The following is a 22,246-nucleotide window of genomic DNA, read 5'->3' as shown; positions in this document are numbered from 1 at the left end:
AAAAATATAGTTTAATTCCCAGCTAAATGTGAAAGGATGGAATCAATAAAAAATGAGATCTAGAATGAAAAAAAAGCAATTTAAGTAAATTCATGTAAACCCATCATACCCTGTGATCTTATACTCGTGAAAGGATGGAATTAATAAAAAATGAGATCTAGAATGAAAAAAAAAGCAACTTAAGTAAATTCATGTAAACCCATCATACCCTGTGATCTTATACTCTGGGATATGAGAATAAACTTTAGGATATGAGAATAAGATAATGAGAATAAGATAATATAATGAAAATTCAATTGAAAAAAATTATGAAATTAAAAAATAAAATATTTTTTTTTTAAAAAAAGCAAAAAACAATTGTGATTAACCTGAGTAACATGTCAAACTAGAAAAAATTGATAAAAAAAACAAAAAAAATTAGGACAATTAATATTAGCCTTCCAAACTCATGACTTGGATCATAAAATTAAAACTATATCATAAAAAATAAATAAATAAATTATAAAGTTCAATTATTAATTAATAATAAAAAAATAAAATAAAAAGACAATATTAACACCACCAAATTTTGATACTAGAGAAAGCCACATTCTTACATGAGTGCAATAACTTACCTTACATGTTGATGAGGGGGTTGCATGCGCGAACCAACTCCCCTTGCCTTCCTCTTCAATCCCTGACTTGCAAAAATAGGGCTTCACATTTGGTTTAGATATAAATTAAATTCTCAACTCTTAATTGTTTTAAATTAATAAAGTTATATTTTATTTTATCTAACCAAGTATTAAATTTTTTCTCTTGCAAAATCATTATATACAAGTAATCGAAACAAATCATTAAATTTAATTTTTAAATAAAATTATGTGAAATAATTAAATTAAAAATATAGTAGAGTGATAAATAAATGGGGCTGAGTATTTTTCTGCTGCCCATTCAATTCAGTTTTTGATTAAAAAAAAAAAGAGGTTGGAATCCTCAAAACTTTAATTGTTTTAAATTAATTAAATTTTATATAATGCAGTCAAAGTAAGCATTAACCAAGTCACATAGATTCTTCTGACACCACGAGACCCTCTAACTGAAAAGGTAAAAATAAAAAATCAAGTCTAATCATGAATAAATGCAATATATAAAAAAAACAAATAAAAATATCAAAGGGCAAAATTAAAAGATAAAACAAAGGATAAAAACAAGAGAATGAATATCACTACAATTCATACTGTTTTCTCTCGCGCTCCAAGCATTTAGCCAAACCTCCTAGAATGTTTTATTTATTTATTTAATCTACTTTTAATTTGGATTGATCAAGTCCTCGTACTCCTATCTGCCCTCGGCAATGGACTGCTATATTTATATGCTGAGGTCTCAATAGAGAGGAGCAACAGAAGGAACCAATAGCAAGTAAGAACCATAACCGTTTTTCCCGGGATTTTATGAGAAGAAAAGACAGGTCACAAGAACCCACCCAAATTTAGTCGGCTTTGCCTTTCTGGATATTTGGCCTGAAAAATAGGGTATCTACTGGTTTTGATTGACGGACAATGGGAATTGAAAACGCGTCCTTGAAAACAAAAAATGATGTGGGACTCTACACATTTCGGAGATTTCCCAGTTCATACTCGCCCTTTTCTCTTCTTGATTGGAGACAGGAGTTAACGATCAAGATTTTACATCCACCCCCCCACTTGGATTTTATATCAGACAGGGTTGAGGGATGGCATCTTCTTCCATGGACCCAAGCTGTGTGGTTTTGGTTTGAGAATGTTTGATGTGCGATCACTGGCATTGCAGCAGCTACCATGGGATCGTCTTGACTTCTTTTTTTTCGTTTTTCTTTTCCCCAAGGTGCGGTTTTCTCTATAGGATTTCCACATTCTTTGTTTCAATGGAAGTCTTCTTAATGGTTATTTTGTTCTTAACTACCTTGATTATTCCTAGTTGTCAATGAGTCTGTCTTACGATCCTTGGTGAGTTGATGGGTTTGGATTTTGCTTTAGGGATGTTTGTTTTAGAATATATATCGCCTTATGGAAACAAATTTTAAAATGTTTAAAGACGGTTTGTTGAAATATAAATAGATGTCAGATAATTAATTTCAATTCGCAAGGATTTAAGATGGCGAGGAGATTCTTTTCCTTGTTTCGGTGAATTTTTATGGGAATACACAGGATCTTGAGATTGGAGAAAAGCTTAAGAATTTTCTTCTGTCAGCTTTGCTGACGTATATCCTTGTTTTTCTCCTTTTTTCAAGCGCAGAAGCAATATTTCAACAAACGAATCAACCTTGCTGGCGCAGCTAAATTGCCTGGCTTGGCCATAATGACAACCAAAGTGAAAGGTCTTTTGAGAGGTCTCAGATACATTTCACAAATATTTGGTATGAGCAGCTTTCCCCTCTTAAAAGAAAGTATTGTTTCAGAACAAATGATATTGCAGCTTCATATTGCATCAATATGCATTTGATATCAGCATGCAGCATTCTTCTAATTCTGCTATGTCCTCACCAAAGATATTGCTAGCGTTTTCAGATTGCTCGTATTCCAACATTTAATTGGACATCTGTAAGCAGCAGTAGCACTGTACTATGCCTGTTGTCACCAATCGTTTCTCCAATTTTGCAGATGAAAAGGAACAAGAAATGCAAATTGGATTGCCTACTGATGTAAAGCATGTTGCTCACATTGGATGGGATGGCCCGTCTGCAAATGCACCAAGCTGGGTATGGCAATGAGTTTCCTTTTTCTTTGCCTCTTAAGGTCGTAGTTATCTACGAAGATGATCTTGTTTGCTTAAGTCTCCCATATAGATAGGCACTCCCATTTGATGCTCCTTTTGCTATATACCCTGCCTCACATTATCAGCTATGTCTCCATTCCATCAGTCATCATTGAGATTTAGACCAAAAATCTTGACCCCTACCTGCTCCCTCGAAGAACCTACGATAAGTATTGCTCCATCACAGTGCTCAAATAGACTATTTGATACGAAATAATTCCCTACGTGTGCAGATGAATGAGTTCACCTCGCCTCCAGAAATTTTAAGTGGGACTTCAAATTCTACAGATGTGAAGAACCTTTCAACAGATTCAACCTTGGAAGGTTTGCTTTTCCCTAATGATCATGGATCTATGTTTTTTTTTTTTTTGGATTAAGACGTGTGCAATGTTCTCCAAATCTTCTATTCTGTTGCTGAGGAATTATGGAAAAAATGTAGTTTGCTGATTCTGCATTGTTTTTAATATACACAGGTCAAACTGAAAAGCCGAAGCATAGTTCAAGGCTCTCATCGGGTAGTGCTAGCTCACTTTTAAATTCCCCAGACCGAAGGAGTACCGACTCATCAAAGCACTCCAGGCGCCAAGCATCTAGTAGTACTGGCTCAACTTTAAATTCCCCCAGTGGCACTGATGCGCCAAAGAGTTCTAGGCGTCACCGCTTTTCAAACAAGTCAATGGACTCTCCAAGGGAAGAATCGTCAGGGAACAGCCGAACCTCAAGACGACACAAGACCTCAAGTCTTGGTGCTGAATCGCCTATTCAAGACCAGCCCACAATCCCAAAGCATTCTCGTGGAAGAAAGTCAAAGGGATCATCAAGATCAAAAGAAAAGAACTCTTCAAACGAAGCGCTTCCTTTCTCGGATCCTGGACCTGGAGGGTCTGAGTCTATACATGGAAGGAAGAACATTGCAAGCCAACTAAGTTCTGTTTTGGAAGCATATGAAGAAGAGCGATGAAAGGAATGCGAGGATTTGTATGTTAGAGATTTAATGTCATGTGCATTAAAGTGTCAACTATAATTCAATTTGTCTTGAATTTGCTTTTAAATTCTCTCTTCATATGCTTACATGTCTATCTTGCATAGAGACAAGTCAAAAGCTTGTGCTTCAGCTTTATTGTTGATTTGTTACACGTCAAAAATAAAATCGCTTACAGTTAAGAAGCTAAAAGTAGCAAACTCAAACTTTCCCTGTTGGCATGTAAAAAAGGAAACATGGATACTTTTGGCGTACCCTTTAAACGGTGGCGAAAAAAGAATCCGCCTCCCAAGACCATTGTTCAGGTATTCCTGTTTCATTGTGAGTTTTATCCAATCTTGTAAACCTTAAAAATAAAATAAATCTGAAACTAACGTTTAGATAAAAAGAACATGAAGGCATCTGCAATGCTACAATTAACACATTTCTTACTTGAAAAATAATATGAAAAGGAGAAAAAAATTAGGGCATCAGAAACAAAGAAGAGGAATGATTAACAAAAAATACCCCGACATAAAACCAAACTCACATATTGACAACAAATTCACATTTAAAATCCAGTAAGAGTACATATGAATATATACTCAACGCATCAGATACACACACCATGGCTACTAGTGCCTTTGAAGAGTAGTGAAGGGAGTAGAGTTCAGGTGTGCAGCTAGTTTGGGAGATAAATCAGAAACTTTATGTGACAAGCAAGGCATAGGGGTGAGTGGTAGCTTATTTTCCAATGGAGTCAATGGAATAGGGGTTGATGGGAGATGATTCGAATCTTGGGTTTCCTTGGCTGGTCGCAAGCAAGCCAGATAGCCATGGGATTGGTAGTTGCAAATGGGGAGTTTGATGACCTGTACTGTTGATTCTTTCTCTTTTGGAACTGGTGCTCCAGTAGGATCCTGCACATATATAACAAGCATCCCATAAGAAAACAGCAGCAAGTAAAAGCAAATACAAAGAGGCGGGTTATCTTGTTTAAAGGATCTAACTAAAGGAGGAAAAAACCTTACCCCAAGCACAAGAAAAGTGAATGCTTGATTGTCCGCAGCAAGATAGATTTCGATCAGCTTCCGCAGGTCAGCAAGTGTGGCATCCTTCAACACCTTAAGTGTGGTGATGAATTTACCACTGTTTCCTTTAGAAGCTTCCCATTTCACATGTACTTCAATCTGTGAATCAGTAATTTTTACTGAAGGGTTGTAGTTCTCCTTTGAAGCCAATGCCATCATGTCAGACAGATTTTTCCCACATTCTATCACAGGCACATTTTTCTGGAGTGGTGAGTTTCCCTTGTTCGAAATTTTTTGAGTAGAATCCTTGCCGACAGTCATAATTGGAGATGTTTGAGGATCAGTATCTGCAACCCTCCTTTTTGCAGGTATTGGAGTTCTGAATTGTTGGCAAAGCTCTCTGTTATTCCCGCAAAGTGTAAATATGTTCTGGATTCTTAATCGTCTAGAAGAGGCTGAATCTTTCACATTCTCATACTCATTTGCTGGTCCTGAAACAGAGTGCCTATCTTTCACATTCTCATACTCATTTACTGGTCCTGAATCTGAGTGCCTATCTTTCACAATCTCAAACTCATTTAATGGTCCTGAAACTGAATGCCTATCTTCTGAACCATCCTTGAGTGCCTCAAGCTTCAGAGGAGAAGATATCAAGGAGCCAGCAACAAAATTGATCCCTGGACTAGACACGTCAACAACCCTCGTCACCTCTATTACTTCTTTCTCCACCTCTTCATCTTCCACTTTATTTTTGTGTTCTTCCTCCTCTTCTACCTCTTCCTCCTCGAACACAGTGCTAAGACAAACTTTATCTCCATGATCAACCACCTGATTCAAAGTACTAACATGAGGATAACTAGACAAACTTTGGGTTCCAATGATGCTAGATTGATCAGCAGATGTGCTAACAAATCTCACATCACGAACAAATGCTTCTTGATCACCCATGTCTAAATCCATCGATTTCACCATCCCTGGGTCCTCATCAGCATAAACCCCCAGCAGCCTTCTGGCAAAGCTGCAGCCATCAATGTCCCTTGGACCATTTTCATCCCTTGAACAACATAGCTCAAATTCAATTTCTTGCAAGCGCCTTCTCAGCATCTCAACTTCCTGCTGCTGTTGAAGTATCTTCTCTTCCATTCTCCTCCTCTCCATCTCCACAAACTCTTCAGCCATTCTTTGGCACTCCTCCAACTTCTTTTCCAACTGAAGTTTCAGTATCTCTGTACGCTCATTCACTTTTAGGTTTATCTCCTCTTCACTTGCTTGAGATCCCTTCTCTTCAATAAGTGCTCTCAGCACAGCAACTTCTTCTTCTTTCTTCCTTAGCTGTTTGTGAGCATCATTCCTCTCCTTTTCTCTGAGCTTGTTCTCCATTTGTAGCTTGTAGATAAACTGGTCCATAGCTGCTATCCTGGATCCTAAGATGCCCACAGAAGAATCTTCAGCACCAAGTTTATCCTTAATTGGCGTATGAGGACCACGGACAATACATTTTGCTTTTGCTCCATATTCAAGCGTGCAGATTGTCTTGTGTATTTCTTTTGGGTCTGGGCTTGCACACAGAATCATCAAAATTTTTGACTTGTCATCTTCGAAAGAATCCTGAAAAATAAGGAACAGGAAAACCGGATAAAGCAGAGTTTAAACAGCTACATAACATAACATAGTTGTAATCAACATGAATAGAACATTACTTGGAGCAGCATAGTTAACTTGCTATCTCTGAAAGGTACATGAGAATCTCCATTAGCAATAGATTCAACAACTCTCTTTAATGCTATATTCCCTTGGTTGATCTTCGCAGTCTGTCATTGCAAAAGAAGCACAAAATCAGCTTTCCTTTTTAATGCCAGGACACAGAAAAGAGGGAAAAATGAATTCCCGAAAATTCACCTGCATTTTAGCTTCAAAACCACTTTGCCCAGCTTGGTCAATATTTTCTGAACCTGCCATATCCACAAGCATAAGTCGGCCTCCCACAGTTGGGACATCAAGTATTATCTGTGCAAACAAGCAATTGAAATGTAGTGTCAATCTCAATAAACAACAATACTTTTCAATGGTTTCACTTTTTTTATCCAAGTCAGTTTTAGAGGAGCCATACCATGCAGTGACTCCTAGAACTTCGCTCATTACAAAGCGTGCTCTTAATTATCCTTCGCTTCTCAACTTTCTGAATCTCTTTTGAAATCTTCCCAGCTTCATTTCCAGAGATAAAAGTCGCATTTTTAGCCTTCTTTCCCATCACTTCTAGTCTTACCTGCAAAAAATGATGACAGCAGCATAATTCACTATAACATCTTGTCCACCAAGAACTGATATTAGGTGATGAACCCATAAAATGTCCTCGTGGAAAATAAATGCACCCAGGTCATCAACAAAGAGATAAGCTAGACACATTGTGTCGAATTAAATGTTCACAAACCAAGGAAAAAAAATACAAGTACAAGAACAGCTTAGCTGTCACAGGTTTATATGTAATATCTAGTACTAACAACTCCCGACTTCTTCTGGCACAATAACAGACAGAACAATTTTCATATATCGAGTTATTCTTCATTTCTTGTTGAGAAACCAATTTCAGGAAAGGCTTACACATTGTGCCGAATTAAATGTTCACAAACCAAGGAAAAAAAATACAAGTACAAGAACAGTTTAGCTGTCACAGGATTATATGTAATATCTAGTACTAACAACTCCCGACTTCTTCTGGCACAATAACAGACAGAACAATTTTCATATATCGAGTTATTCTTCATTTCTTGTTGAGAAACCAATTTCAGGAAAGGCAAAGAAAGAGAGGTGGTATGGATACGACAACAGAGAAGAAACTGAAACACAAACAGAGAGAACCGATCTAGTTATTCTTAATTTCTATAAAGCATACAATTGAACCTATTTTCATGAACACAACAAACAGCAATAGCTAACCAGGAACAAATTCTTAATGTAGCATACTATCATAAAACCCTAATCAGAATATGAACAGCAATTATCTACTCAAAATTAAGCAAATCAAAACCGAATTTTAATCCCAACAACACAGCAGCTGAAGCAAACTAATTAACAAAGAATTCGATGGAACTTGTTGAAAAGTTTACCTTGTATCCACTGCCACTCTTAGGCCACCCGATTCCAATTCCTCCCCCACCATTAGTCGACAAAAGATCATAAATTTCTTCATTATAAATCTCTAAAACTGTAACTTGCACAAAAGTACCAAGTTGTCGCTTCTCCCCTTCGCCCCCTTCCCTTCCCTCTTCTCCTTCTCCTAAAATACCTTTCAAAGACCGATAAACAATGCCTGGCTGCTTCGAGCAACCAAACATCGTATGGCTTTTCCCAGAACCAGTAGGACCATACATCATTATTGTGCATTTTGCACCCAACTTAACCCCATTAATCCTCGACTCCACGAACTTCTTGTAAAAGGAATCGAGGTCTTCTTCTTCAGAGAAAGAGACCCCATCGAAGCTGAAGTCTCTGTACCCAATGTCGGCACGGACACGAAGAGTGTTGTTCTCGGGATTTACTTGCAAGATCGAAGTGGGTTTCTCTTTTCTCTCAGGATAATCTCGTATCCTGCTAATCACTTCAACGGGGTGGTCTTGAGGGATCTCTTTGATGGTGTAGTTAGGGTTTGGAGATGGGTTAGGGTTTGGAGTTCTTGTTGAAGAGAAATTTATCCTATGTTTTGATTGAGGAGTCTTTAAGACGTGTGGGTGATTCGATTTAGAAGAAGAAGAAGAGGGTGTCGGGGCCATTGTGTTTGTTTTAAGGGAAAGACAAGAATTTTATGTTCTGCAGCTGGTTTTTTTATGGGTTTTCTTTCAAGACTAGACTGTGAACTCTGTTTTTAGAGAGATAGAGAAATATTGACATTCGATCTTGATCTTGTAAGATAGAGATGCAGGGAGAGAGAGATAAAGAAGAGTTGTTGAAATTGAAATTAGGGTTTTTCATGTTTGAAATTGAATATAGCCGTTATGGTTTCTAACGTCTATTTCTGTGCTGGGACGCTTCTGATGTGAACTGTCCCAGCCACTTGAGAGGCATGAGCCTTTGCATCATAACCCCTTTTATTTGATTTTGTATTTTAAAAATATTTTTTAAAAATTTTAATTTTAATTTTAATTTTTTAAATCTTGATATACTAATATTAAAAATAATTTAAAAAATAAAAAAAATATTATTTTAATATATTTTTAAATAAAAAATATTTTAAAAAATAACACTACAACATTTCTAGACAAATATTGATCAATTTACCTAATTAATTGTATAGAAAATGAATTTCCTTTTTTTTCCTTTCAAATAAGTACTTAATTAAACTTTTCCTGAAAAATCCCTCCTCTGTGCCTTGGTATTGCTCACTACCAAAGCAATCCTTTAAATACATCACAATATTTTTTAAAAAATTAAGAATTATTGTTTGGAATTTTTCCAAATTTTTTTTGAGTTAATTCTCCTGAAAAATCCCTCCTCTGTGCCTTGGTATTGCTCACTACCAAATCATCCCATACAACCAAAGCAATCCTTTAAATAAATCACAACATTTTAAAAAAAATTAAGAATTATTGTTTGGAATTTTCTCAAAAAAAATTTTGAGTTAATTATTTTATTTCTAGAAAATGAATTCGGTCCCTTTATCGGGGAGGTTATCCATCGGAGCCAATTGGCTCACATTTTGTCAGATTGGATGTCAAGTGATCAAATCTAAAACATAGGTCAAATTAGTGGGTCAATGTGGCAGTCACTTCAACAGATTGTAGGGGCCATGGAGCTCCTAATTCAAGCTCTACGATGTTATCGAAGTCTTTGCCTAGGTCATCCATTCGTTGGAATACCTAATCAAGAAACCATTTAAAAGGCAGGAAAAAAACCTTTAAAGACCAGTAACGTGGGGCAGATTACACCTTGTAATTGTTGCTTGTGCATCTAGCAAAAACGTGAGCCGAAATGATTCTGACACATCCAACTTGACTATCATCACAGTTAATACAGAGTTAGCTTTTCTTTCTTTGTTACTTTAGATTAAACAAATGTAGATAAGCCTTCACGCTAGAGAAGTAAAATCATCTGGAGGGGCATTCACAGCATGCAAGAAGTACCCTGTCATGTGGCAGGTTATCAACCAGTCATCCAATAAAGGTGCTAGAAGAGCTGCACCTTGATCTAGGGTTCAGGAGCATGCTGACATCAAGCATTGAACACAAACCCACGCGAAAAGCAGATTGATAGGTAGTGGTGAAAACACACACCTGGTCCAAGACTTATGGGGAGCAGCCTTCCAGAGGGAGGTCCAGGACGACTTCCACCTAGGGTGAGAATGCACTGCTATATATAAGCTTCCATCTCCCTTGCAGCTTATTGATATCATTTGAGAGATCAACCAGTCCTCCTACGGCTTCAGCTGCCTGGCAGCATCATCTGCCTACAGTTGATCATCTTCACTAGCAGCAAGACCTCTGTTCAGGCCAGAAACAGCGCTCTGCATTCAATCAACCATATGTGTCATGATAAAAATATTCAAGAAAAATAGAATGAACACCCTACTAGGGAGAATATAAGTTCTGCTTGTCCACATTGGCATTCTAGCATTTATAACTTGGAAGATTCAAGATTCTGTCATGTACCAAATTAAAAGGGTTCAAGATTGAGCCCGATATTTCAGACGTTGTAGAGATGAGTCCATAGAATAGATTATTAGGTGGTACGAACGCATACAAAAAAAATTTGACTCAAACATAAGGGCTCGAAAACTAATGTAAGAGATTCCAGGAACTAAACATTTACATCAATTATTCTCCGTGTTCCATGACCATAAGACAAATATTTTGTACATCATCCCAGAATCATAAAGTTCTTTTGGAAGCTCCTGACAGGACACAAGCAGCCCTTGTTTCCCTATTAAGTGTCTCGAGCTGCACTCAGCTAGTCAACAGCACCATCATGTTTTCCTAATAACATATTTGAATCTCACAAACCTCCAATTTGAAAGAGAAACGTGCAGATGTCATATATCATGGTGAAGACCTACAGTACAGCTTCCATTCCATAGCATTTGCACGGAAAAATGTTGCAAGTGAAGATACTTGTATGTTTCAGATTCTTGATTCTAGAGAGAACAGAGGTAAGTAGCTCTCATTCACAGAGAATATGAGATTGCTGGTTTTCCTGGGTCTAGAACAGGAACTTCGTCTAGATCTGACCTCAAAACAACACTTCTCTGTAGATGATTTATATAAGAACCGTCATGTCCAATTCGAGTTACATGTGGGTCAGTGAAGTTCTTTTTACAGTCTGAATTTTGATGGGAAGTTTACATTTTACAGAAGAGGAGGAAGAGAGAAATGCTGAAGGGTAAAGTAGGAGAGCATACAGCTGCCATGATTCTTTCGTTTTCTGTTTCTTCTTAAGAGAAGGAGGAGGGAAAGAAGTAAGCGCATACAGCTGCCATGATTCTTTCGTTTTCTTTTTCTCAAGAGAAGGAGGAGGGAAAGAAGTAAGCAAGGACCCACCATGTCTGTGCAAGAGAAGAGAAGTGATTCTTGTTTTTTCTATGATTTTGTTTTCTTTGGTAAAGCTAATTCGGTCTCTCATCTTATACAAATTTTCTAATCAAGTCTCTCTCTTTTTTTTGGTAAAGTATATGTCTATTTTTTATTTTCAATTAGGTGTCTCTATTTTTATTTTTCCATTTCTATTACTTTGTATAATCACAGGATCATTAAGTAATAAAATAAATCATTATAATTCAATAATTTGTAATTTAAATAGACTATATCTTTGTGTATAAATTACTTTTTAAAGTATTTTTTATTTGAAAATATATTAAAATAATAATATTTATTTATTTATTTTAAATTTAATTTTGACTTTAGTACATTAAAACAATATAAAAATACTAAAAATTTTAAAATATCGCACCAAACAACTTAAAAATTGCTTGGCAGTGATGTTTTCGTTCTAAGGGCCACGTGGGATCTTGTGTGGCGAAAGATAGATGGCATTGGACCCACTCTTAAGGCATCCATGCCTTCAATTATTTTGATATAACTAATCTCACCATCCATGAAAAATCATGTTTCGTTATCGATGCGTCACTTTCCTCACAAATCAAGGAATACGATTTCCCACCAAATTTTATAAAGTGTTTATTTGAAAATATTTTTATTATTTATTATGAAAAAAAGTTAATCAATAAAAATATTTTTCAATTAAATAAAAATTTAAGTTGATTTAAAAAAATATTTTCTAAAAGTTACAAAAAAAATTTAAAAATATTTTGTTATTTGTTAATTTAGAAAGCTTGATCATCAACTTTTTTATTTTTTATTTTAAAATTTAATTTAATTTGATTTTTATACTAGTTATGATATCTATTTTTTTAATTATTATTTTTATTTTTAAAATTGAAATTTTTTATTTACTGGATTTAATATTTATTCTTTTGATTATTATTTATTTTATTTGAAGTTTTATAAAATTAATTTTTGTTTTTAATTTTCATTATTTTTTAATTTTTTATATTTAATATTCATTCTTTTTATTTTTATCTTTTAAAAATAATTTATAAAATTTAATATTTTAAATTTTACCCCTTTCGATCTTTTTATCTGTAAGATCTAGTTTTCATACTTTTAATAAAATTTTAAAAATAATATTAATAAGTTATTTTTTTATTTTATTTTTTATAATTTAATTAAACATTAAAAAATAAATTATTTTTATAAAACTACTTTTCAAAAAAAAAATTCTGCAAACAAACAATATATAAAACATATAAAACGAGGTGAATCACATTTCCGTGGACAAGGATTGTGAAAATCCTTATTGCTTGATGGGAATATCCTTACAATTAATATAAGTTGGAGTAACGTGGTTTTATTTTTTTAATAATAAAAAATATTTTATTCTCACTATTGATATTTTTAGAATAATTTAAGAAAATACTTGTGAAGAAAATTGTTAATTAGTCAATAAATTATTTTATCTTGTAGTCATAATTGATATAATTTGCATGTCCTTATTAACATAATTATTTAAAAAAAAAACATTGTATTAAAAGATTTGATACTTTGATGAAATAATAAATTTGTTTATATTTTTCACAAATTTCCTCTTGCAAACCAAACACATTAAAATATGCTACAAAAAAAAATTCAAACAAAAAAAAAAATCATATTTGCAGTGACTCCATTTTTAACAATCATATATTTTCAGCAATTAAATTCTAAGATAATTTTTTTTTGAAATAGCTTTTTACAAAAGCAAAAGCTTAATAATAAAAAAAATGAAACTAATTAAAAAAAACAGGGGGGATATTTAACAAAAAATTAGACCATTTCTTTTCATCATCTACACAACATTAAACTAAGAGAATTTTATATTTTATTTTAAAATATATAAAATAATTTTTTATTTTTAGTATTAATACATTCAAATAATAAAAAATATTAATTTAAAATTTAAAAATAATTTTTTTAGAAAATATAGCTAGACATAACTGTCAAACAGTCCCTTAATATTTGGATTTCTCCTATCAATTATGCTATCACGACGAACCCTAATCCACGACCAAGCAAATTGTAGGCACGACGAGATTGGACTTTTCAAAATATCTAGTTGCATTGAAATAAACCACAAGTATAAATGTATGTTTGTTAATATAGTACATGTTTTCCTCTTAAAAATAAATTAAAATATTTTTTAAAATTTTTATTTTTATTTTAATAATAGTATGTTAAAATTATTGAAAAATAAATAGCAACAACAATAACAACAAAACAACATACTTCAATTTATTTTTTTATAAATAAAATGCACTTTTATAACACATATATTATTATACTCCCAAATATTATTTATATAAAAATTAAATGTATTTTCTTCTTCTCTTCTAGTTTATTTTAAAAACTTTTATTGTTTTAAAATGTGTTTAAAATTATTGTAAGAATTATTTTTAAAATTTATTTTTACTTGAAAATATATTAAAATATTTTTTAATCTTTTAAAATTTATTTTTAAAATTTTGATATCAATATATTAAAATAATTAAAAATTATAAAAAATTAATTAAAAAAATAATAATTTGAAAGAATAGTTAAAAGAAAAAAAAACAAACAAGAAAAGCAATCAGAGCTTCAATCTTCCATGAAACGTGCAATTATATAAACCATATTTCTAAAAAAATCAAAATTTTTTTATTAGCACAAGTATAAATGTATGTTTGTTAATATAAACCATATTTCTAAAAAAATCATTAGAATTTAATATATTTTAATGTGTTAATATTAAAAATAATTTTAAAAAATAAAAAAAATATTATTAATATCCATTTCAATACAAAAAATTATTCAAAAAACAACCGTATCATCTTTTAAAAATCCACCCACAAGTGTCCTTTTATTACAATGTTGAATGTTGTCACTCGGAAACAAATTTCACTTTTGAAAACTAATACCTTTTAAGTAAAACAAAACATATCACTATCAGATAATAATAATAGTTATTAAATTAATCAGAATCCAAAACTTGATTAAAGTTGGGTTTTATTTTGAGTTATTTAATATTTTCACTCGATTAAATATGATTAACTTAAAGGATTCATTCAAAAATCGATTGATCTTATTAAATTTAAGCGAGATATAATTGAGTTAATTTAAATAAAATAATATTACTTTAAATAAAACAACTGACTTAAATTTATCTAACAACTTTCTCTATTGACCTAGGAATCCAATGACCAATCAATAAGTCCCTGTCCTATAACCATGATATAAATAAAATAAAACGCACAACCCCAAGAATTGTTTTTTTGAAAAATCTAAATTAGATACATTTCCCGCTCAGAGCAACCTCTCCCCCGCGAGAGAAGTCCAAAAAATCTAAATCATATTATTTTAATTTTGCAGATCCATTCCTCCTCTCTCATTTTTGTCTAGTAAGATCCTCTTCCTCACACAAAAATTAATTAAATAACCCTAAACATTGGTAATTAATCTATCAAATCTCTTTAATCCATGTCGGCCTCCTCGGCTCGTCGGTTAAAAGGCCGAAATGGCGTCGCCGACGCCACAGCAGCTTCAAAACCAACCAAAGCCCTAACTCCAATCTCAATCTCTGATAAAAACCCTAATTCCACTATTAAAAGGTCGCTCTCCGGCAAAGAGAACCCCGCCAGACCCAACTCTCGGGCCCAGAAGTCCTCAATTCGGCCAGTGCCACGTGTTGACAAGGCTGCTGTAGGAGATGGCAGCGAAGGGCGGATGCGGTGGTCGACGTCATCGGCCCCAAGAGGTAGGAGTCCAAGCCCTTCTGAATTTATTAGGGTTTTTAGGGATTCTAGGGTTTCCACAGGGGAGAGTGATAATCGAGTGGTGTCGAGAGCAGAGAAGAGTGGGATTAGGGGTTTGAAAGAAAGTGGCGGGTTTAGTGGGGAATTGAAGAAAAGGAATGGACTTTGCAAAGGAAATGATTTCAAAATATTAGAAAGTAAAAAACAGTTACGCGGGCTTAAGGTTTTGAATGATAACTGTAATAAAGAAGTTAACTTGCGAAAATCAAGAGAGTTTGACTCAAATTTACATTCAAAAGTTGCAGATGGTGGTAAATTTGATAAGGTATATGTTGATAAATTTGGGTCTGAGGTTAAATTTGACAGCTTTAAAGACTCTAGTGAGAAATCTTATGGTAAAGGTATGGTTTTGGAGAACTTGAAAGAGAAGGATTTGAGTGATGAAGGGAAAGGAAGCAATGCTGGTGTTAAATATCCAAGCAAGCTTCATGAGAAATTGGCTTTTTTAGAAGGGAAAGTGAAGAGGATTGCATCGGATATAAAAAAGACAAAGGAAATGTTGGATATGAATAATCCTGATGCATCCAAGGTGGTACTATTGAATATTCAAGATAAAATTTCAGGTATTGAGAAGGCAATGGAAAACGATGCGGGTAGTAGTTCATCAAAAAGTAGTGGGAATGATACTGGAACAATTGTGGTTGTAGAGAAGAATGAAACTGAGAAAGTTGAGAATGTGAAGAGCCAAGCTAAAGGGTTGAATACTGAGGAACTTGAAGAAAGACTCATTCCTCATCATAAGTTGCTTAGAAACCGAACATCGCTGAAGGCACCGATGTCAAGTTGTCAAAGTCATAATGTATCTAATGCTGATGAGTATGGCTGTGAGTTAAAGGTGGAAGAGAAGTTGTCGAGCCCTATTGAAGAGAATCCAATAGCACTCGAGTTCTTGGATTCCCTTAGTAAAGAGGATGGTAAAGTAATCGTGAGGGATGCCAAGGTAGATCTTGAATGTTTTGAGGTTCAAGAAATGGGTGATGTTTCAGCATCAGGAAAGCAAGGCTCTTCAAACATGTGCAATCCCAAGTGTGAGGAGGACCTTCTTCTTACAACGGATGAAACACTTGATGAGTTTGATGATCAGGAAAATATAAATGCATTCATTATTGGCGAGGAAACTGAAGATACTAGTGTCTATCAGGTGAATGAAATAGGCACCAAAAGTTCAACAGGAGGATGGTTTGTGTCAGAGGGAGAGTCAGTTCTTACTCATGATGATGGGTCCTGCTCTTTTTACGATATTGCTAATTGTGAGGTACGCTCCAGAACTATTTATTTCTGTTCGGTATTGAACTTCCATTTTTCTTTGAGCTTTTACAGATCAGCATCCCAAGTTTTCCTTGACACGCTTCTGTTTATTTTCTGAATTTTCAATGAAAGACTTTGATAGAAAGCAAAGATGAGTTTTTAACTGTCATGAGTGTCTCGTGCATGTTTCCTTTCCTTCCCATAAAGAATTTAATCGATTTGTTTCTGATTTTCTTTTTGGATAAGATAGATTTGCTTTTGACAATTTATCTAGCTTGTAGAATTTACTGAATACCACTTATTATGTTTAAAATCTCTCTGTCACTCTAACTCCAAAAATGTTTGTGTGAATAAAGTAACATACAGATAATGTGTATTGTCATAAACTTCATGAGCAGATTGATGCACAAATATGAAATAATCAAACCAGTTGCATTTTCTTCAAGATTTGTTTGTCCACTGATGATTCATAATTTTTTCAGGAGAAGGCTGTATACAAGCCCCCAGCAGGAGTCTCGCCTAATATATGGAGAGATTGCTGGATTATTCGTGCAGCCAGTGCTGATGGCTGCTCAGGGAGATACGTTGTGGCTGCATCTGCTGGGAATACTCTCGATTCAGGCTTTTGTTCATGGGATTTCTACGCCAAAGATGTGCGAGCTTTTCACATTGAGGATGGAGGAACAACTGCCTCAAGAACAGTACTTGGTCCCCTACCCAATAATACCACATCTAGGAGAAATGCTTTGTCTAGCATAATTTTACCAGAAACTCAACAATGGTGGTATAAACCATGCGGACCTCTTATGGTATCTACTGCCAGCTCTCAAAATGTAGTCAAAATACATGATATTCGAGATGGAGAACAAATAATGAAATGGGAGGTGCAGAAACCTGTGCTAGCAATGGATTATTCAAGCCCCTTGCAGTGGAGAAACAAAGGGAAAGTGGTTGTGGCTGAGGCAGAAACAATTTCTGTGTGGGATGTGAACTCTCTTAATCCTCAATCATTGTTGTCTGTTTCTTTGTCTGGTCGAAAAATCTCAGCTCTTCACGTGATTAACACTGATGCTGAATTAGGTGGTGGGGTTAGGCAAAGGTGAAACCTCTGATAACTTCAAGTCATTTCTATTTGCTGGTCTCGTCATCATACTCTCTCTCTCTCTCTCTCTAGCTACACATATCACAGAATATGCATGCTGTATCATATGAAAACATTTAAAAAGAAGCTCACAAAAAATATTTCAGTAAATTCTGAAGCCATGATTCATGAATTGTTAAGTTCATTCATAAAGCTGAAGTATGATGGCATTTCAACATTGGTTCCCAAATCAAGCGGTGCTTAACTAGGTGATGTTTAGATAAACCATTTGTGTATTTTTCTTCACCGAAATGTCCAAGCCATATTGATTTCTGAGATGACTACGAGATTTTTTGGATTAGAGCAATCATTTCCTTATAATTCACCTCATGTTATCTTTGGTTAACCTTTTGCCCTTTTCATTATTTGTAATTGAATGTCGTTGCTTTTTGTAGCAGGCACATCTGAAGATCTATCTTGCACATGACTGAATGAACACCTTGATTTCTCTGAACTTTTCCTCAATGCAATTTTGTCTTTTGTCAGACATCATCATGCTTTTATTGATTCATGGCATATCCTTCTTGGTGTGTGTGAAACCCTGATTCTGAAAACATTTCCTTTTCACATTGCTTGTCTTCTGATCATTCCCTTACATTACTTCTCTTTTGCACGCATGTAATACTACTAGCAATGGGTTGTTTGAATACACTAGTAACTGTTGAAATTAGTTAACACATGCGTGAAGAGGCTCTAAGTATTTGATAAGGAATGAAATGGGGATCACCTTTCTAGGAGCTGAAGGAAATTATGGCATGCTATGCACCCCTGGTTATATGATTTGTCCACCACTGTTCATTTTTCTCTTTTCATGATTGCTTGCTTCTCTTGTTGAGCTATTTCATTCACTATTCATCAATTGTATCATGTATAAATACAGCTGCACTACCATATATGTCATAACATGCGCGTTGTGCTTACATGTCAATATATAAAGGAGCTATGGAAAAATTCTTCCCAGTCCTCATGTTGGCTTTTGAATGCAGAGCAACTTCAGCAGAAGCTGAGGGAAATGATGGTGTGTTTTGCACCCCTGATTCTATCAATGTTTTAGACTTTCGCAATCCATCTGGTATAGGTGTCAAGATACCAAAAATAGGTGTCAGTGTGCAATCAGTTTTCACTCGTGGAGATTCAATCTACATTGGCTGTGCCAATACGAGGCTTGCAGGGAAAAAACATCCCTGTTCACAGGTGCAACATTTCTCACTGCGCAAGCAAAGGCTAGTCAACACTTACTCCCTGCCAGAATCCAATGCTCACTCGCATCACTCAGCCATAACTCAGGTTTGGGGAAACTCAAACCTTGTAATGGGTGTTTGTGGGCTGGGGCTATTTGCATTTGATGCCTTGAAAGATGATGCACTGCAGTCTTTCACTGGCGATATTAGCAGTACTCAAAAGGTTAAGGATGTTATTGGACCAGATGACTTGTATTCCCCTTCTTTCGATTACTTAGCATCCTGTGCTCTCCTTATATCAAGAGATCGTCCTGCACTTTGGAAGCGTCTATTGTAGGTATTGTTCGTGCCTGAAGCTGGTTTAACATGTCTAAAAAAGAGGACCGTGAATGTAAAAACATCCTGTTGTTTATGTTTTGTTATCTATTACATGCCATGCTTGATATGTATTTGGGATTGTTTTCTTATGAATGAATGCATTTGGGACATGTCTCATTACTATATCTTTGTACAAGCATATTTGGAAAAGGGAGCATTATCACCTCAGCCCGAAGAGAGTAAACAAGAAGTTGGTTAATGGAAGTGGATAAGCTTGGTGACTGAGAGTAGCACATTTGCTGTTGATGTGTAGTAATTGGATTACACTCAGTTGCTTGCAGACAGGGCAGTCTGGTTTTGCCAACGAAAATATCTTTTTGCGTAGATTTGAAATTAGAATAAAATTTCTCTCATATCCTGATTTTAATAATCTAATTATACCCTCGTTTCCCTTTCTCAAATCAGATTCCTCATAATCCGAGCAGACAAGTTGAGATTTGAGAGTGCTCTTTAGAAGGGGAAAAAAAAAAAAAACAAGAGCAATCGGAAGCTGAAGAATGTTCATTGCCGGCGGACATAAAAATAGAAAAATTAAAATGCCTAGACAATGGCACCAGTTGTTGTCTGGTTGGTTGGTATACTCGGCTCTCACAAGAGACTCGGGTTCAAATCCCATCAAAGGAATTCAAGTTCTCTGATCCGAAAATTAAAAACTGACCCGACATGATGAGTTACTATTGGGAAATATATGGAGAAGGTACCGAGTTACTAATATATGAGTATGGAGAAGGTACCGAGTTACTAATATATGGTTCGGCAAAACCGTTTGACACAATATTTAACGTGGTTCGATAAAATCGCCTACATCCACGGGAAAGAGTCTATATTATTAGAGATTAGAGAAAGAATACAAAACAAATACATGGAGAAGAAAGATTATTTCTCTCTACTCTACTCCGAGCTTTCTTTGCTGCACTTGAGGCTGCTGCAAGGGCAGCAGGGCTGCTGCCATTGCAGCTCTCTCTTTCTCTCTACTCTCTTCACATGCTCACAATCCTCTTCTTATTTTGCTCTCTCTCTTGGTGCTCTTTTATAGGCAACCATGACATCTCCTCAACAATGGCTGCACATGGGTTGATATATTTATTAATGGTGGATGCATCAACCATTGACAAATGATAACCCTACTTTTTAGGGTAGGTTGCTCATTAATGACAAATCCCAACACAAGATTGGTAACCCTACTTTTTAGGGTAGGTTGCTTATTAATGGCAAATCCCAACACCAGATGTCAAACAAACCAAACTTCTAGTGTTTGATCTGAAACATTCTTTCAAGCTCCATCGTTAGTTAAATAAATTAAGTTTGATCGCAAGCTGGATTATTTTCATGAAAAAAAAAACATATTTTATGATTATTTTTTTTAAAAGTATCATTAAAATACAATATTTTGATTAAATAGGGAGTAAAATAAATTATAAAGTACATCTTATGATTCTAACCTTCACATGGAGGTTAATATACAACAATATTTAGGTAAAAGAAATAATCTATTAAAGATAACTATATTAAAGTATTCATATTTATTGTGTTCTTGATAACTATATTAAAGTATTCATATTTATTTGATTTTATTGTGTTCTCGAGCGAAATTGAAGCTCAATATAATACTTAAACTCAGTTCTAGTTCAATTTAATGTTACATAAATTAACTGAAGGTCTCGATCTGGTTTGTTTACCGTCTTATTTTTACGAGAAAATAAGAGATTATTAATTACTTTCAGAGCAATACACTCTAAATGTGGTTATCATGATAGCTCCTAATTATATATACATATGAAGGGATAATAATTTTTCAAAATACGAAAGGGGTCAATATCCATTCGAAGAAGAAGACCAGGCTGTCATTACTGCCCTGATCTTAATCACACGGAGACTGGATTTAGAAGATTTCGTGACTACTTCTTCACCAGCCTATCCCGAAGGTGATTGGGATGAGTTTGGTGCTTGTCCAAAAACACTTGTCCAAGAGTTTCAGAAGAGGCACAGAGAGGTTTTGATGATTCTTCCACGACTAATACCAAACTGTCATTGGTGAGGCGGTCAACTGTGTTCATGCACGCATCCATTTCCACTTGCCAAGTGCGTGACAGAGCGTGTTCAGAATGATTGCGTGCATGGCTGCTTGCCAGGGCCTACAGATACTTGCTTGGAATGCGATATCACTGGCGGTGACAAAGAAATGGGAGTATGAATCAAGAAGAGAAGAGTGAGGCATTATCAGCGGGTTTGTATCTGTGTCAGGAGGTTAATTTTGATCCATCCGGGCGGTGGTTGATTTCTCTTGAAAGTGAATATAGTTTAAAGGGAAAAATCCTGGAGAGTGCATTAATAATGCGAACTGTTTTGGATCAAAGAAAGAAAGTTGTACTGAAATTGGTCCCTTTAGTAGTCAATGTAGTGAGCAGTTATAACATTGATGATTAGTGGAGCTTATATGCTGGTAGAACATTGATGATTAGTGGAGCATATATGACGTGGACAAACAAAGAACACATACACAGAATTTCGAAAACGGGAGGTGGAGACGAGGGCTCACAAAACAGAAGCATGGATCTAGCATAAGATCCATGCCTTTTCTTCAATGGAGAGGAACGTGGGAGATACATGTGTGTGTGTATGTGTGTGTGAGAGAGAGAGAGCCATAAGAGGAGACGTAAAGAAACAAAGGCCATGAATACAAGACCTCCAGAAAGAAAGGTGGGAGAAACGTCGGTGCTGTGTTTTCATATATTTTTTTTTCGGTGCATCGATCATGAGTTTTTTCCAAAAGAAAAGAAAGCATCAAAATTAACATCCATGATTTGTTCGATAAACATAACTTTTTTAATTTTATTTTTTATGGTTGAGTTTTGTTAGAGACCACTTTTTAAGAGAAGACATTAATACCAATTAAGTTATAATTCATTCACCCATTAATCTTGATTGATGTATAAATTGTTTTAAAAAAACATTTCTTATTATCAAATAAAAAAAATTATAACTGATCAGTTATATCAAGATTTTAGATTTTGGAGTTTTCTTTATATATATATATAATCATTCCCTCATGATGTTAGGTGCATTTGATTAGAGTTCTATTTTTTTTTAAAATAGATGCATAAGGGATATGAATATATTTGGTTGAAAGAATATAGACATTAACATAAAATAAATTTGTGACAC

At 34.7% G+C, this 22,246-nt stretch overlaps 4 protein-coding genes across 6 annotated transcripts; 2 read left to right on the top strand and 2 right to left on the bottom strand.

Moving 5' to 3' along the window:
- The first annotated feature begins 1,369 nt into the window (after positions 1 to 1,369).
- On the top strand, positions 1,370 to 3,862 carry RIC5 (ROP-interactive CRIB motif-containing protein 5). The gene is made up of 5 exons (XM_011032167.1): positions 1,370 to 1,845; positions 2,257 to 2,377; positions 2,622 to 2,719; positions 3,009 to 3,099; positions 3,249 to 3,862. Exons 1-5 carry the CDS (start codon positions 1,762 to 1,764, stop codon positions 3,734 to 3,736), a joined length of 882 nt encoding a protein of 293 aa, XP_011030469.1. The 5' UTR covers positions 1,370 to 1,761; the 3' UTR covers positions 3,737 to 3,862.
- Positions 3,863 to 4,261: 399 nt separating this feature from the next.
- On the bottom strand, positions 4,262 to 8,759 carry LOC105129907 (kinesin-like protein KIF3B). 3 transcript variants are annotated; one of them, XM_011032165.1, is made up of 7 exons: positions 7,875 to 8,759; positions 6,878 to 7,033; positions 6,667 to 6,774; positions 6,468 to 6,578; positions 5,346 to 6,375; positions 4,768 to 5,297; positions 4,262 to 4,656 (listed from the first exon to the last, which is right to left on the bottom strand). In XM_011032165.1, the coding sequence occupies exons 1-7, from the start codon at positions 8,535 to 8,537 to the stop codon at positions 4,372 to 4,374; spliced, it is 2,883 nt and encodes a 960-aa protein (XP_011030467.1). In that variant the 5' UTR covers positions 8,538 to 8,759; the 3' UTR covers positions 4,262 to 4,371. The 3 variants fall into 3 exon arrangements, with proteins under 3 accessions (XP_011030467.1, XP_011030468.1, XP_011030466.1); XM_011032166.1 differs by having other exon boundaries at positions 4,768 to 5,258; positions 5,355 to 6,375; XM_011032164.1 differs by having other exon boundaries at positions 4,768 to 6,375.
- A 672-nt stretch (positions 8,760 to 9,431) lies between these two features.
- Positions 9,432 to 11,164, bottom strand: FIB4 (Plastid-lipid associated protein PAP / fibrillin family protein). Its single transcript, XM_011032396.1, is given in 7 exon segments — positions 9,432 to 9,620; positions 10,033 to 10,100; positions 10,103 to 10,186; positions 10,189 to 10,264; positions 10,916 to 11,058; positions 11,061 to 11,142; positions 11,144 to 11,164. Coding segments are annotated over 7 exon segments (663 nt in total).
- A 3,441-nt stretch (positions 11,165 to 14,605) lies between these two features.
- LOC105129906 (uncharacterized) lies at positions 14,606 to 19,285 on the top strand. Its single transcript, XM_011032163.1, has 3 exons — positions 14,606 to 16,388; positions 16,864 to 17,480; positions 18,509 to 19,285. Exons 1-3 carry the CDS (start codon positions 14,799 to 14,801, stop codon positions 19,038 to 19,040), a joined length of 2,739 nt encoding a protein of 912 aa, XP_011030465.1. The 5' UTR covers positions 14,606 to 14,798; the 3' UTR covers positions 19,041 to 19,285.
- Positions 19,286 to 22,246: the final 2,961 nt, after the last annotated feature.

This window comes from Populus euphratica, unplaced genomic scaffold, assembly GCF_000495115.2.
Source record: "Populus euphratica unplaced genomic scaffold, PopEup_1.0 scaffold17.1, whole genome shotgun sequence".
Taxonomy (NCBI): domain Eukaryota; kingdom Viridiplantae; phylum Streptophyta; class Magnoliopsida; order Malpighiales; family Salicaceae; genus Populus; species Populus euphratica.
This window is presented reverse-complemented; position numbering and strand designations above follow the sequence as displayed.